Source organism: Malania oleifera, chromosome 7 (assembly GCF_029873635.1).
Source record: "Malania oleifera isolate guangnan ecotype guangnan chromosome 7, ASM2987363v1, whole genome shotgun sequence".
NCBI classification, from domain to species: domain Eukaryota; kingdom Viridiplantae; phylum Streptophyta; class Magnoliopsida; order Santalales; family Ximeniaceae; genus Malania; species Malania oleifera.
The window spans coordinates 39,628,535-39,646,724 of NC_080423.1; the positions used below are offsets into that span (position 1 = coordinate 39,628,535).

Sequence of the window (18,190 nt, forward strand, 5' to 3'; positions counted from 1 at the left end):
GGTAATACATGACATCAACTAGTTATACATCTTGGGTAAATTTCAACATTATTAGTTATATCAGTCAATTCATGAACAATATGATTTATAAGAATTATGAAAATATATGTCTACTCAGTTATGTTATGATTAATGTTTTCTAGTATGTGAAATGTACTGTATATATACTATAACATTACATGTTCATGTTGTCACACAACGGTATTTAGTTTATTTTCCCTTACTGAGAGGTGTCTCACCCTAACCTAAATAATTTTCAAGAAATACAGAAAGACCTGCGAATTGAGGCCGCCATTGAGTTAGTTTGGTGCTACCCCGCTAGGAGGGTAAGTTTCAAACTAGGATCAGAAGATTATTGTTGTGGGATCCTAGGTATACTTTTTGTATTTTTTGATGTTTTAAGGATTGTTTATAAACACAATATTATGTTGGTTTGTAGTTTACTCTGGTATTATGTATATTATGGTTTGGAGAATGAAATTTATTTTATTTCTGCTTAGGTTTCCACTGTGTATGACAGTTGCGTCCCCGTTACCCACGAGTTTGGGTTGACTATATATTGTGTATGTGATTTATTATATGGTAAGATAGGTAGGTTATTACACTTATGCACTTATCACTAGTAGCGGGGATCATACTACCTTTCAAAAGGCAGTGCACAACTAGGAGAAGGGTAGTTGGATAGGCGCTATGGTGGAGGAGATGAAGTTACTGCATAAGAATCAGATGTGGGAATTGGTGGTGCTTCTAGAGGGGAAGAGGATGATAGTATGCAAGTGGGTAATTTTTCTATTGTACTATGTTGATGACATGTTAATTGCTGGGAAGATTTTGACTAAGGTGAATCAATTGAAAACTCTGTTGAGAAAAAGATTTGACATGAAGATTTTTGGGTTGGAGATTCGCAAGGATAAAGCTACAAAGAGATTGGGGCTATCTTAAGGTATTTTTGTGGACAAAACTACAGGAAGATTATGGTTATCTCAAGGTGGTTTTGTGGAGAAGGTGTTGGAGAGGTTTAACATAGTTAATGCAAAATCGGTCACCAGTACACTGTTGGTGAATCATGTTAATCTGTCTAGAACTTAGTATCCAAGGACAAATGGGGATGCTCGAGACATGTCAAAGGTCCCCTATGCTAGTGTAGTGGGGTGTTTTGGCAGACAACAAAGTGATCCGGCAGTTGTAGGATTTGTGGATGCATGCTATGTACGAGACTTGGATGATAGGAGGTCTACAATAGGGTATGTTGTGGGAGGGTCTATTTGTTGGAAGTCGAGGGTATAGTCTCAGGTTGCACTATTTACAATTGAGTCGGAGTACATGACAGTGGGTGAAGCTGCCAAGGAAGCATTGTGGCTTACAAGATTAGTCAAGGAGCTGGGTATTCAGCTAGGTGAAGTTCCTGTTACCACGGACAAGTTCAAGTATCGCTTGGACTTGGTTTATGTCTCCAGGTGTTAGAAGGGAAGCGGTCCCAATCTACTGTCCCAAGTTGAGCAACGGGTTATGCTTTCATATTTCTCCTAAGTGGTGAGTATTCGTCAAGGTGGAGATTGTTGGAGATGTGACTCATATTGAGTGGAATACATGAGTCGAGAAATCATGATGATGTAAAGAACAAGAAAGCTAGTTCCAGGATCAAACTGTTGAGTGTTTGGACGACGATATGAGGACATTTTGCTCTCGATATCAAATCATCGGCTATTTCAATTTGCCGTAGGAGCATCTCTCAATATTTAACCATCAACAGTTTGCCTAAAATCGTTGACGGTTTCGTTTGGCGCAGGTGCCGAATTTTTAAATTTGGATATTAGTAGATTGGGAGATTTCAGAGCATTTTCCTCCGGGGATTGTTACAAAAGTGTTTTAGATGCACTCTAAGTCTTCTGTGCTTATAGAGTTGATATATAAACTATATTTTGTAGCCCTTGATGTAAACTTGACGAATTGATAGTGAAAAATCAACCGCTTGCTCCCATGGACATAGGCACATTGCCGAACCACGTATTTCTTATGTCTTTGATTTTATTGCTTTCCTTTATTCTCATTGTGAGTGATTCTTTATGTATATTTTTCATTGGTTGCTTGCATTACTGGTTCCGATTGATTTGTTGGTTTCTGCTGTGCATTGGCATTGACATTTATGCCACTTCGGATTAACATTTGCACACAACCTAAACACCCAAACGATGAGGAATGAGAGATATGAATTTCTCTCTTTGAATCTTTCAACAAAACCCTTTATTATCCCCTAAGAAAGTGCATGAAAAGTAGTTAGATTTTCTCTCCATGGCCCTACTTGGACGTGTACTCATCTCTTTTCCAAGAGGTCTATTTATAAACCTCTAGTAGGATGGAGGGAAAAGAATCTTTGCATTTGAATTTTGAAAATTCAAATTCAAACTAGCAATCGCCAATTACTAACTGCCAATTCGTTATCTGACATGTAGCAACTCTAGGACTTTGTGCATGCCTAGATTTGTTAGCCAATCACAAAAAAACAACACAAAAATTTAAAATTTTCCTAGACTAGTCAACCACTTGTTGGTAGCACCAAACAAAAGGAGGGGAAGGGGATAATCGACTGTCCATACGTGGGTGGCCGATGCCTAGCTAAAAAATATATTATCACTTTATTTTTTGTTAAATTTTGATATCTATATTTGAGTTAAGATTTGTTTTATCAAAAAATGACTATCGACACGTGTAAAGGAGAAAACACCGACTTGAGGCAAAGATAACATGATTACATTTTTGAAATTCTTAAATATCTTTTGCTCAAAAGGAGAAAGGAATTTTTAAAAAATCACCCAAAGAGAATGACTATTTTTTTTTTATCCATTTTAAAGTTATGATGGATATGCTTAAATAATATTCAGAATTGAATGCCTAGTAAGTACAAAAAAATGCCTTCCAAGCTAAAAGTATAAGCCTATCAATATTATCTTTATAATGATATTATGAACGAAATTTCTAATGAAAACATATTTAATATATATTCGTACAATTTTTGCACACCTCCTAAATTAATTTCCTTCCTCTCTAGCTTTTATTGCACTTTCTTTTTCAAGTATCATAGACCCTTATATGCTATAAATTGCCTTTGTCGTTGTTTTGATGGATATATTATGTTTCTTAACTTGACATGTTTAGCTTGCTTCGCTTCTTCATTAATAGATCTCTCTTCATCATTAATTCATATGCTTGATTGCTTGCATAATTTGTTATGGTGAAAATCCTAATTCAATCAATCTAAGAATTCCTTGTTTTCCCAACTAGCAAAGTTGCCGAGCCGACCCAAGCTTGTGAACTTATGGCTGTTCCAGGAGTGTGTTTCAGGACGACATCGTTTTAACCTGCTAATAGTGCAGCAAGTAAAACGGCCGGGTACTTCGTCGTTTCAAGCTGTTGGGGTCGTTTTCGCCAGGTTCCAAGGATTGGCCAAGAGCAGAGCTCCAAACCTCTAACCCCAACCAGTGAAGAAGAAGAAGAAGAAGAAGGCCATTAAGGGACGGTTTTGTCCGAAGTTTTTGTTAGCTGAAGAGTAGAGATTTCAGGCATGTGGGCAACGGCTTCTCTTCCTTTGGGTGCCAGTCGACCACCCATCTTTGCAAGATCACTTACAAATCGCGTCAACCCAAATTCCTTAAAGCTCCGAGCTTCTTTTTCCGATTATCCTCTCGCAAGCAAGATCATGGTTAGAAGTAAGTCTGTATTCATTCATTCTCTCTCTCTTTCTCTCTCTCTCTATTTGAATTAGGGCTCAAAGGAATTCTCCATTTGGAAGTTACAGAAGTTTACCAAATGCTGATGAAGTAAAAGCTAATTTTGTCTTGTTCAAAGCGAAAACCTTATAATGCATAATCCAATCCAATTAACGAATAATTCCAGCTTCATTGGGATTTTGGAGTATGATCTGTGGCTGTAAATGCCAGCTTTCTTGCATCACAATGTGAATTTTCTTGCTTGAAAAAAATTAATAAATAAATAAACGAAACCGAAGGTAATGCATGGGCAAAACAGAATGCATCTTTGTAGATATGCTAGTGTCTAAAAGATAAGCTACGCTTGGATCAAGTTTCAGCTTGACTTGGTCTTAAAATACCTGCATTGAAGCTCGGCCAGATTTGTTTGGCCATCTGAGGTCTTTACCATCCTAACCAACCTGATCGTAAAATTGTGCGATTCTTGGGATTAAGGGGTAGCGCAAAACATGCTAGATATTAGGAAAACACACATGCATGTGCTTCTACTCAGTCCACAACCTCTTCTCAGTCCGTTCCTTCTACTCAGGCCTCCTTACCCATTCTATCACCTTCAATACTTGGCCCAGCTCCACACTTACCTCCCGCAAGCCCAACTCATTCACAATCACTTTTTTTTCTCGGCCCAGGCCCCAATCCACTACCGCATATATCTTCCCCTGCATCTTCTTCTGCCTCCCAATCTCCCCAAACATCAAACACCTCGCCTCCTTCGAACTCCATCCCCTCAAATGTCCCTCCAATCCTTGTCTCTCATCGGTCACCCATAATAACTCGTGCTCAGACCAATTCCTCCCATCCTAGAGTGTTCTCTGATGGTACTGCGCCCTACCCAGTCCGCCAGTGTCTCACCACCACTGTTCTAGTTCCTGTTCCTAATGAGCCTTCAAGCTACATAGTGGCCTCAAAATTTTCGGGTGCGGCAATGGCCAAGGAGTTTGCTACTTTGACTCAACCATACTTGGACGCTTGTGCCACCTGTTCCCTTTTCAAACATTCTTGGGTGTCGCTGGGTATAACGCATCAAGACCAACGACGATGGTTCATTTCAGCGACAGAAGGCCCGATTACTGGCCAAAGGCTTTCATTAGCAGTCTGGACTTGATTATCACGAGACATTCAGTCATGTGGCCTTCAACAATTCGTCTCATGTTGTCCATTTCTGTATCTCAGCACTAGGCATTGCGCCAACTAGATATTGAGAATGCCTTTTTGCATGGAGCTTTTACTGATGATGTCTTTATGCAGCAACCTCAGGGCTCTGTGGACCCACCTCATCCTACATTTGTGTGCAAGCTCAAAAAGGCAAATTATGGGTTGAAGCAAGCTCCAAGAGCTTGGTTTGATCAACTTAGTTCCTGGCTACTTGAGTATGGATTTCTTGTCTCCAAAGCTGATACTTCACTTTTTATTTTCAGTAATGGTGTTGTTAGAATTTTCTTGCTTGTCTATGTCGATGACATAGTGATAACTGCGTCTAACTCCTCCGTTATTGATACTTTGATTGCTGCCATGAGTATTGCCTTCCCTGTTTGGGATTTTGAGAATTTTTCTTTCTTTTTGGGTCTTGAAATTGATCATACCACAGCTGGTTTGTTGATCTCCCAAAGAAAATATATCAAAAATTTACTCACCTGCAGCAACATGCTTCAATGCAAACCCATGTGCTCACTAATGGTTGCATCACTTAAGCTCTCTAAATTTGATTTACCTGATTTTGATGATCCGGGATTGTTAAACATCCTATGGAGTATATAGAGTCCAAAGGGGGGGGAGTGAATGGACTCTTTTCGCGTATATTAAATTTCTCTACAAAATAAAATCTCTTGGCAAGATACAAGAAATTATATCACAATATAAATATAAATCATGCACAAGATATAAAGTAAAGAGTCTAAATAAGTGAAAGAACAACACCGGTATTTTTACGTGGTTCGGCACCAAGCCTACGTACACGCCTTAGAACCTAACCAAGGATTCCACAATCTACAATCAATTTGTCTTTCATCAGTGTAGCAAGCCTTACAACTCAAGAACAAATCCTATACTCGAGAACAAATTCCTACCTGCTCACAAAGAGCCTTCGGTTCACCAAGAACCTTCACCAAATGGTTCACAAAGAACCTTTACAACCAAGAAGATGATTACAATGGAATGCTCCTTAAATGAGTTGAAATCAATTGCAAACAAATCCTTACACTACTCTCTCAAGAAATTATTCAAACAAGATAAATGAGTAAAATAGGATTGAGCACTTGTGATGAATGACTAAAATGCAAAGTGCAAAGTGCTTAGGTTTTGGATAAAATGATATTTTCACAAGTATGATCAACAATGCTCAAAAACCATTCTTAAACAAGTCTAAGAACTTGTATTTATAGGAAAAAATGGGCTACTAGCCGTTTTATGGCCTTTCTGCCCGCCCGGGGGGGGGGGGGTGTTATTAAAAAACTATTTTGAAAACTAGCCGTTTTTCTGCCGTTGTTGTTCTATCATTGTCCCCAAACCATCGACGGTTTTTCTGGGCTCTCTGAAACCGTTGACGATTTCTTCCATACGTCGATGATTACCCCAAATCAGAAAAATTCTTCAACACAAAAGTTGTGAGATTTTTTCTTAACTTTCTATAGACACCAAGATTGCCCTTTTTGGAGTTTTCTAACAAAAGTTATGCCCCAAATACCGAAGGGTGTTCAGGACTCGAGGAAGCCCTACGGTAGTTGATGATTGCTCTATTTTTCCTTGTCAAAAAGTCTTTTAATAACTTAAACATTCGTGGAAAAAAGTATATGAAATATATTAAGTCTAATGAAGAATAAAACTTGTCCAAGTGAGTTTCCACTTAAATATAAGATATCTTGATTTATGAAAACATATTTGAAAGATCATTTGATATCTTATATGCTTAAAATGTCCTTATAAAAAGTATTTGACTTCCTTGAAGTTTTAGGACATTAGCCATGCTTTGATAAGACCGGGACCAAGCATGAAAATAATTATGAAACCAAAATGTTGAAAACTTGTCCCTTTGGAAAACAAAATTGAGTTTATGATTGTTTTGACAAACTCTTTGAATTAACTTTGAAAACCATGAAAGATGAATTTGTGACTTTAGGTTAAATCCATATAAACTCAAGTGTCCTAGTATGCATGCATTTGCTCAACTCTTGTTCAGAAATCGTGAATGAAACAAAACCGCAAGAGTTACAAAATGTTCCTACCTCACACAACCCATATTACATATAATTCAACATAAAGCTTCCTTTGGTTGTGCTTGGGCCCATCCAAGTACGTGACCTTTTGATCTTTCCCACTTCGATCGTCAACTCGGTTCAATCTTTGCCTTTGATCTAGTATTTCATGAATTAGTCACTGGAACCTGTACTAAACATAATCTGGAAAGATGGAATGCACGAGGAACAACAAGTAGGTTAATATCATCAAAACATATAAACTATGATAGTGTAGCCAACAAGGCTAACATTCTCCCCCGTTTTGATGATGTCTAACCTATTAAAAATTTATTTAATCTTTGCTTTTGTATTTATACTGACCATGACCTGATGTGCAAAGATAAGCTTACCTTGAATCACTAATGGGTTGTTATCATCAAAATAAGACAATTAAGCTTACGTAGCCTCTAAGGCTAACACGGTTCTCTACAAAAGCTTAGTTGGAGGTCTTCAGTACCTCAATTTCACCCACCCCAATATATCATTTGCCATGAATAAACTTTGTCAATTTATGCACCCCCCCAAACTTACTCATTGGAGTGCACTAAAAAGGGTCTTGCGATACCTCAAGGGTACAATCAACCATGGTTTATTTTTTACTTCTCAATCATGTTTTGTTCTCCAAGCTTATTCTGATGCCGATTGGGGTGGTTGTCCAGATGATTGACGATAGATCGGTGGCTTTTGCATCTATCTCGGAAACCATCTCATATCATGGAGCTCTAAGAAACAGAAAACAGTAGCTAGATCATCCATAGAAGCTGAATACAAATCCTTGGCATCTTCGGCAGCTGAATTAATATGGCTTCAAACTCTTCTCAAGGAACTTGGTCTGTTTTTACCTCAAGCACCAACACTTTGGTGTGACAACCTTGGTGCAACATACCTTTGTGCTAATCCTGTTTTTCATTCGAAAACCAAGCACATGGATAAACTACCATTTTGTTAAGGATCGTGTTTCTGCCAACACACTCGGAATTTCCTTTTGTAGCTCCAAAGATCAACTTGCGGACGTTCTTACCAAACTGTTAGTTGCAGAAAAATGTAATTATTTTAAAGCAAATCTCAATGTGGTTGACACCCCATTGGACTCGAGGGGGCGTATTAGACTATGTGCTCCTAGTGATAATTAGTTATACCAGCCCAGCTACAGCAGAATAAATTGTAACCAAAATATATTCTGTGCTGTTAACTGTAACCATTTGATATTCTTTGATTCCTCATGTAATGTCTATATATAGACACAGCTTTCATAAATAAAATGCAGAGAATATACAGCAAGTTTTCATTTCTGTTAACACATTCTCTCTCTCTCTCACCCACACACACATAAAGATAACAATTTTTCCCTTTTTTTGTTTGGAAAATGGGCCTCCGTCCATGGTTGAGAGAGATAATCATTATATAATTGTAGAGAAACTACAAGAGTACAAACACCCAAACAAGACAAGCATAACATAAGCCTCAAAACAAAAAGTTTCACTTCTTCCTACCATCTAACATAGTCTTTTTACCACTGTTTCTACGTCTTTGCATCATTGTGAAACCCCTCACAAGTCATATCTAATCCTTGTTTCATCTCTTACGCTCATCATGGTTACAGCTTCCCCTTTTTATGCACGCATGTATTGTTAGGTTTGGTGCAATCCCAAGAGGGGGGGGGGGGGGGGCAGGGTGAATTGGTATTTAAAAATTTTATCTCCTCCGTCAATCCACTAATCAACAGTATTACACAAGCCTAAGGTCAATCTAGTGCATGTAATATAAATCAATGCAAATATACAATGGAATTTAAATTGCAATAAAAATTTAATGAAGCATGCACAATAAAGCAGTAAAGGAGACGACACCCAAAAATGTTATCGAGGTTCAGCCAAATTGCCTACGTCCCCACCTTGACTAACAAGCACAAGGATTACCACTATAGGCTCACTTAATGGGTGGAGCGGCACCTATACAAACCAGGTCAATTAACATAGGGCTGACCTCAACCTTTACAATCAATCCTTACCAGGGTAGATTACCGCCCCCTTAGGCCACGCCTGGAAACACAACAGTATTCATTCAAATAGATGGTACAAAAGTAGTGCTTTCACGTAAAACAGATATGTACCCAAATACGCACATTTACATACACATCAATAACATGGATATAGTGTAAGTTCAATGATGCAAGTTTTGTGCAATCAACACTCAACACAATATAATGAGTACGATGCCCAAGAGTGTTCAACACAAGCAATATCTTGGATTCTAAATAAAGTAGTTCAATAGCAAATTAGTATTCCAAAGATGCGAATCAGATAATCAAACTAGTTCAAAAGAGTTTTTCAACACTAGTTTGAAAATACTTGCTTATTTGAGAAATCTTTGCACAACAAAAATCAAGCTATTGGACACTTGCAACAAAGATGCAAATATCCTAAGCTTATTTGGTTTATCCCCACACAAGATTTATAATGAGCAAATCTGTGTGATAAACCTAAGCTAAAACTCCCCAAAAGAAATACAACAATCAATCACTCAAATGAGAGTTTCTTAGCAAATCTAGCAATCACAAACACTCTAAATATGTTCTCTCAATCTCAGGATGTATCAAGGAAGTGGAAGTTTGAGAGTATTTGGACAAAGAGAGTGTTTTCAAAAGAGAGAGAATTTTTGGCTAATGAAATTGCTAATCTCCGTTTTAATCTTTGCAAATGAGTCTATATTTATAGGCAGGGGTAAAATTATAATCGTTTGGGACTTGTTGGGAATTATCAAAAAATATTCAAATAGTTAGAACACCATTAACCCAACTTAACCCATTTTTACCGTGGTTAAATTAATTCTAACCCGCCGAGGTTCAGGTGGCTGAATCGAGGTTTGGTCGCCCGAACAGACACAGCAACAAAAGTATTTTAAATGCATTCGGTCGCCCGTGTCATGGTTCGGCAGCCCGAATCAAAGTCAGTAGCATTGATTCGTGACTTTGGGTGCCCGGTCATATGGTCAGTTGGCCGAACTCGTGTTCAATCGCCCGAGGCTCATTTTTAACTAAATATCTTGGTCGCCTGAGTTGGTAGGCTTTCCCTTTTGAAGGGTTCAGGCGCTCGTGGACAGTGCGCACAAAATGGTTCGGTCGCCCGAGAGCCCAAGTCAACTGTTGACTCTTCAACAGTTCGGGTGCCCGAGGAGTTATGAACTCCAGGGGTTCGGTCGCTCGAGTTCTCTCAAATTCCTGATAATTGCTCAATTTAAGGCACAAATTTAACACTCCTATATATTATATGATATGTGCATGAGTGTTGAGACCTAGAGTTATACTAGGGTCTTACTGAGGCCGTTTTGAGATAGTCCCAAAAATCCGGTTCGGTCGACCAAAAGGTGCCCTAAGGTCATTCGGTCCCTATGGTCATTTTGAGCTTACCATATATTCAATATGCATGATGTGTAGGTAAGACAAATACAAACCACATCTTAGGTTACTATTACAGATCCATATTACAATCATTGAATTTACAACTACAAATTAAAGTCTTCAGGGTCTTCTAATTGCTTCAAGTGTCATTCCTTGAGATTTTCATTTAAGCCTGCACAAACACTTGACAATCATCAAATACCTGAGTATTTGTTATTATCAAAACCAGGTGCGACCTATAAGGTCAACACATGTACCCCCATATTTTGTTTGGAGTCCAAAGTTGTAATCGTTCATTGTTTACTGTGCAGTTACCAAGTGTTGACCAAGGAACAAGTGGGCATAGGAGAACTACCAAACTAAGCATCTAATCATATTTGATCCAAAGTCATAACATGGATTTGGAATTCTATTTTTTTTGGCCCAAATTACTAAGCATGCTGAAAAATCCCTTACAAACTCCGCCTTGAAACTTCATTTGATGCTTTTTCATTTTTTCTCTAATAACAAACCAAGTACCATCACATAGCCAAGACCAACCTAGAAAATTTCCTTATACCCATGTGGTGCTCCCACCAAGACCTGAACCTACACCTCAATTTATGACTAGCTGATGTAAACATATATCTTCTTTGCAATGTGTCTTCTTCTCGTATATATACTTGGTACACCCAAAAAAAAAAACAAACGTATGCGGGGTCTGGGGAAAGGGCTGACCATGATGGGCCTTACCTTACATTTTTTAGAGAGGCTGTTTCCCAGCCTTGAACCATGTGACCTCTACACCACTCTATCTCAATTCAAGGGGTCATATTGCTCTTTCCTAAACCAATATATCTACTGATTCCATGTACAAGCCTTGCTTCTGCTTGTACATATACCACATAAAACTATATGTGAAAGAAGATGTTCACTTGTCTGTAAATCATGCAAACAACAACACCAGTCTTCAACAAATGACCTGCTATGCATAACCCAAATTAGCACATCATCCGAACTCCAACTAAGTCAATACCCATGTCCAATCACTAGATCAGTTGTACCCATTTACTTAAGCAAGGAGTGTCAATTCAACCTCTCACCATGAGGAATTTCTCTTAGTCTCATTTGCCCTTGGAAATTCAATTCTCACACACCATTGAATTATTTTATATTTTTAATCATCTCCCAACCAATGAAATCACCAATCTTATTTTGTTAGGATTACCAAATTATAATAGCAGAAGAAGTGACCACTAGTTTTGTTGAACATTTATTGCACTCCTTTCCTCACAACAAAGATTTGCGCTTGCTACTTTCTTTTGGATCTCTTGTCATAGAGTATCCTAATTCTCAGCAAGATCTAGATTTATGGAGCACCGCTAGATCCTAATTCTCAACAAGATCAATACAGACAATGTGTTATAGATAAGGAGGTCGTACAAAGTCCTTAGTCCAAACATTTGCATGCTTTGCTGCGAGTCAAATGGGACTTCTAGCCATATCATCCTTCATTGTAATGTTGTGAGATACATGTGGAACAATTTGTTTTCATATTTTGGAGAGGATTGGGTGGCTTTGGAAACTATTCATGATTTTTTAATGAAGTTTGTGGTTTTTGGAAGAAATGAAAAGGAAGAATATTTTGGGATTTTGCAGTTTTTATAATGATGTGGCTGCTTTTTCTCGAATGGAATGCTAGAATCTTCTATGATTGGAAGACTTCTCCAAATTTTCTTTGGGAGAAAGCTAGGGCCCGTTTAGATTTGGAAAACATTTTTTGCTTTCCAATTTTTAGTTTTAAAGAAGTATAAAAATTTTAGCTTATTTTTTAATTTTTTAAGATTTGTATTAAATGGTAGAAGATAAAGAGCTTGCTTAAATTTGTAAAGCAATTTTTCATCTTTTATTTTAGAATTTTAAATAATCATAGAAAAGACAACTTGTTTTCCAATTTTCCAGAATTTATATAAGATAATGTTTGGAATCATGGATTTTGGGATTTGAATTTAGATTTTTTTATCCATAATCCACACAAATTAAAGTCCAAGATCCGAATACTATGCTCCCAAATACATAGTAAGAGTTAGAATTCTAGAAAAATAATAATACATCTTTTATATATAAATTTTTGGAAACACAAGGTGACATTTTTTAATTATTTGAAAAGTTAGAAATGAAAAATAAACTACTTCCACAAGAAAATAGTGACAAACTGTTTATTGTTGTTCATTTATTTTGTACAAATATTGTAAAAGTAAAAAATTAGGTAATTTTTTTGTAATTTCTTGAAAAACTAAAATGTAAAATGAAAACTATTTTCCAAAACCAAACAGACTCGTACTTTTTCTTTGTTTCTTTCTGGCCACATACTTCTGGGGTTTTTGGGGTCTAATGCTGTCCGGTATCCAAACGGATTGGAAGGCAACTTTGATGAAATATTTTGATTTTTAGTTTGCTCTTTTTATGCTTCTTGCTGGAAGAATTTCTTATCCTCCGCCCATTGTAGTTATTTCTCCTCATTAATAGGTTTGTTTTGTAATTAAAAAAAAATCCTTTCTGAATTCCTCCACCTACCTATCAAACCACATCTTTTGCATGTTGCTGATCTCACAAATATAATCTCCATGAAATAAACAAGCTTATATACTATTGATGACAAACAATTAAGATTCACCACTCAACTATTAAATAAGCTCAAAACCCATGGGAATGAAGCATCCATCTCATTACTCGTACTATGTTGAGCCAATGCTTAGTTGGAAGTCTAAACCATTGGTCATGATGCCACTACTTCTGCTTTGATACTTACTGAAGTTGAACAAAAGCTAATGTTGTCAAAAGTATTTTATTTTGCATTAGTGATTGGGAAAGGGGGGTGGGGCAATATGGCGCTCTAAGATTGACTCTCAATTGAGCAATGTTGTTCAAACAAGACTAAGTTTCACTTAACAAATTCTTCTAGTTTAAGAGTAGTATGACATTAATTGTGGTTGACAAGCTTGAACTAGTCAACCCTAAAAAAAATCCATTGTGTGAACGCATTCACAAACATTAAGTAGTAAGGAAGCATGAAGAAGAAAAGCGGTTCACATCGTGGGAAGTAGAGTATTGTGGTTCATTTCATGAGACATTGGTAGGTAACATGTGTTTAGTAAGGTTGCAAAACAGGCTAAAAAGGGATAGAAGAAAGATCTTTTTAAGAAATTAAAACTTTGGCATGAGGAAATATCATACTCTGCTCCCCAAACTAGTACTTTTTTACATAATGACTGAAAATGTAAATCCTACAGCTAATATATACATGAAGGATTCAAAAGTGAATGGGGATGACATAAGCGACTATGGGCTAGAATGAATCCCTTGACAAGCTTAGCTTGTCACACTCTCCCTCATTTAAGTGGTCGACATCTTCATAGACTTTGATGCGAAACACTATTAACCTTTGTAGACAAACAAGTCTACGTCTTTCCGTTGACACCTAGCTAATTTCTTGACCTTACCACTTCACTTAGAACTCTTGTCATTTGACACCTTGATGATCTAACTCTTTGCTTAGTAAGATCTTTTTGACCTATTTTTTATCTTTGTTTGATCTTCACAAGTTGACCGTGGGCTAGATCTTCGTTGCTGGCCTAGAATGGCTTCAGACAACTAATATGTAACACTGGGTGTAATTTCATCGAGGCTGAAAAGTTAATCTTGTGAGAGGCCTTGCCTTCGACTTTGGTTATAATAGGGACTAGTCATTCATATTTGTGAAGTAGTCTCCTATTTTGGCCTCAAAGAGACTTTAAGTTGTTCAAGAAGGAAATTAACAAGGGGATAAAAAGTAAAGATGGGATTCATCAGAATGGGTGGGATATTAGAGGAAGCGGCATTGTCTCATGCAAGTCCTTTGAAGTCCATTGCCTTGGGTGTGTGATGGCTTGTTGGAACTAATGGTGCCTCATTTGTTTTTGATTTATTCTTTTTAGAATGTACTTATCAGCTCTTTCTTTCCTTCTAAGGAGGGTTATTTTTCTTGGGGTTTCGACTCTCAACTATTTTTGCAATTTTAATGAAAGAGAGGTGGATGAGTTCATCGCCTACTTATTGCCCTAGATCACTCTTGAGGACCCTTTGGCTCAAGAGAAATGCGAGAACTTTCAAGGATAGTTCAACATTGTCTAGCTTGTTATGGGATTAAAGTAGTGTTTTTTGGTGTTTTTGTGGGCCTTTTTGTTCATTTTTTAGGGAACTCCCACTACTTGACCTTCAATGGGATGGGAGGGCAGCTTTAGCGTAGTTTGATTGTATTTTTTCCTTTTCTTTTTGCAGGTCATCTTTTCCTCCTCTCTTTGTTACTCATTCTGTTCTTTGCATTTATATTTTCCTCTCATCCGAAAAAATGAAGGAAATTAAGCAGCACCAAGTCCCCCATGTAGAGTTGAAATGGTCTTCTCCCTTGACTTGCCCATTTCCTGTTCTTTTGGTGGTTTTATCCTAGTAGGTTTGGGCAATATCTGCGTTATCTTGGCTCTGGGATTCTTTTCCAGGTAGGTTTCGTCTATTATGGTGGTTATAACAAACTCCTAAGTACTCTTGTTGTTGGTGGAGCTCTATTGAGAATTGAAATGGAACTTACCTGCATCTGACTTGCACCAAATTTTAGCATAAATGAAATGGCTAGGAGCAGTCTCAAGCAGCTTGCTGAATCTCTCCATTTGGCCATGGTCTAATAGTGATGGCTTGAAGTGATGTCAAACTTTGATCCGATGGTTCTAAAGAGTTCCTACCCAAGGCTTATAGATTTGATCTCTATGTCATCGATTATGTGATGTAAGACAAGAAGCAAGACCTTGGGAAGATACTTGCTGGAGAATAATTAATAAAAATTGGGTTAAGGGATTGTTGGGTTTGACTTAGTAGTTTATTATGTGTTTAGTATTAATTGGTATACGAATATGTGTATTTGGGGGTTGTTTGTAATATTTGTGTGAAGTAGGGGTATATTTGTAGTGTCATATGGTTTTAGGGGTTTATGTATAATTTCATGTAAAGAGGCTTTCTTATAAATAGTGTGTGAAAACCATGTTGTAGGCAGTTGTTGATGAATTTCAATAGAGTTAAACGTGAGTTCCCTCACCCCCCCTCCTCTCCCTGGTATCTCCTCTATCCTCCCTTCCTCTTCCTTCTTCTCGTCTAATTTCTCCATGGCTGCAGAACCTTGATGCTGCCCCCGCATCATTTGGTATCAGAGCCCAATCACGATCTCTTTCTTCCATTTCAATTCCTTCCATCTTTTCCTTTCAATCTTCTTCTACCCCCTCTTCTTCTCTTTTTCCTCCCCCGCTGTTCTGCAACTTCTATCTCCCTTTGCTGCTGCTTCTTCTCTTTCTTTTCTTCTTCTTTCCTTCTCCTTCTCTGTTCCGTAAATTCTCCCTCCCTCTCTGCTGCTGCTTCTTCTTTCTTCTCTTGTTCTCTGGTTTTCTGTTCTGTTCTCCCATTCTCTGTTCTGTATCTAATCCTTCCTTTCTGTTCTGTCTCTCTTCTTCTTCTTCTTCTTCCTTCTTGTGTTTTCCTCTCTATTTCCCTTCCATCATTCTCTCTCTGATTCTTCTCTATTCTGAAATTTCAGTTTAAAAAAAAAAAAAAAAAACTGAAAATATCTGCACTTTCTGAACTTTCTCAGAAATTCCAGTCATGTCCCATTTTTAAAAAAACTACCTTCCAGACCCCTTCATGCAACACCGCCCACACAAAAAAAAAAAAAGCCTAGAGACCCTCTCTCCTAAAATTTTTATCTCCTTCTGGCTAACAGTAAAGCCCCACGCACCACCCAAAATTCTCCAGCTGCTGACCCATTCAAAATCCACCCTTGCCTGAATTGTTTTGACACACCGCCACCATCACTGTATGCCCCACTCCCTGATCTACCCTTGCCTGAAAAATTGTAGCTGGAGGACCCTCGCCAGTGGTGCAAGTGCCCCATGCACTCCCCATGCACTGGCAACTGCGAGTGAGATTTTCTGTGAAACTCTCTTCTTGTTTCCAGTCTCACGAGGAGATATTTTGCTTGTGGACACAACATATTGCAAGCAAGGGTGATAATTTGGCATGAAGCCCTAGAAATTGTCACTGGCAGCATTAAAAATTAGGTTTTTTTGCTGTAATTTGTGAGTTTTCTTTGTGAATTTGTTTCATATCTGCAGGACAATCAATATCAAGGTGAATTAAAGATAGTTTTTGAGAAATTGGGAATATGGCTTGTGGGAAATTGTGTTAAAGGGTTGTGATATATATCTGCAGCATGTATATGCATAAATTCAGAAACATGGTGACAAATTATAGGAAAAAGGAATGCCATTTGCCAAACTTTGGGCAAATTTCAAATATTTCCACACATTTCTCAAGTGTGGAGGAAATGTATGCAAATTCATCATTGATGGAAAATGTCCAACGAATGTGATTTCCATAAATTGGGTCACTCGAATGCAGCTTCATCCGGGACCTTACCAAAAGCCTTATGAGATATCTTGGATAGATAACACTACTTTACATGTTTTTGAATGATGTTTGGTTCCTATCCAAATGGGTGACTATTTTGATAATGTTTGGTGTGATATCATACCTATGAAGATTGGCCATGTACTACTTGGTTTTCCTTGATTAGATGATTTGGGTGTGACTCAAGGACATGAGAACACATATAACTTCCACTACAATGGGAAGAAAATCATTTTGAAGCCTAGTCTACCAACCAACCAGGACAGAATCTAAGGTTAGTGATCATGTCAAAGTTACTCAAATTGAAGACACTACAAGCAAGGAAATGGAAGTGTTTGAAGACATCCATAGTCTTTCAAACATTCCTATTGTTGAGTTTGTCATCCTTGATGAGTTCATTGATGCTAATTCTCAAGACAAGTCTATGTTGCTGCCAATGGAACATTTTTCTTGCCTGATTCAAGCATTGAGTTTCAAAAAGTCCAAGTTTGCTTCTCCATTTTGATCCTCCAACATTTCAAAGTTAGAGGCTGAATTTTTTCTAACTGGGTGAGAGTTGATGTAGGACAAGAAGCAAGACCTTGGGAAGATCTTTGCTGGAGAATAATTAAGAAGAATTGGGTTAAGGGACTGTTGAGTGCAAGGAAACAGCCTTTCTGCATAAAAGTAGGGGTAAGGCTGCATACATTATGACGACCCTCCCCTTACCCTCTCAAAGTGGGGAGCCTTATAGCTTGGGGACGCCCTTTTTTTCCTTGATTGTTGGTTTAAGTTTGTAGTTTATTATGTGTATTTAGTATTAATTAGCAAAGGATTATGTGCATTTGGGGGTTGTTTGTAATATTTGTGTAATGTAGGGGTATATTTGTTATGTAACATAGTTTTAGGGGTTTATGCGTAATTTCATGTAAAGAGGCTTTCTTATAAATAGTGTGTGAAAGCCATGTTGTAGGTAGTTGGTGAATTTGAAATTGAATGTGAGTATCTCCTCTCTCCTCTCTTCCCTTTCTTCTTCTATTCTAATTTCTGCATGGCTGCAGAGCCTTGATGCTGCCCCTGCATCATTATGTCTTGGAGAACAACTCAATACTATACAATATGCTTAAAGAATAATCCTATAGTCAGCAGTACTTTGGTATTTGGAATAAAATGACATATCTCGAAGAATTGTCAATAGTCACAAGGATAGAACCTAATGAGGGCAAAGGTATGAGCTACATGTGCAAAGGTACACGTGCCCTGCATGAGCCATGCATCCTAGGAATGCCGTGCGTGTCCCTGCTGGAAAACGGAGTCAATGCTGCCAGATAGGCAAATGTCGA

General features: G+C 37.8%; 1 protein-coding gene across 2 annotated transcripts in view; it reads left to right on the plus strand.

Annotated features, from left to right (window-relative positions):
• Positions 1-3,203: 3,203 nt before the first annotated feature.
• The window catches only part of LOC131160133 (glycine-rich RNA-binding protein 4, mitochondrial), a 28,255-nt gene continuing 13,268 nt past the window's right edge, over positions 3,204-18,190 (plus strand). The window contains exon 1 of one of the 2 annotated variants that reach the window (XM_058115488.1): positions 3,204-3,707. In XM_058115488.1, the coding sequence (XP_057971471.1) occupies positions 3,563-3,707 (145 nt within the window). In that variant the 5' untranslated portion in view covers positions 3,204-3,562. The remainder of the gene's footprint in view (positions 3,708-18,190) is intronic. The other variant, XM_058115489.1, reaches the window with a different exon arrangement.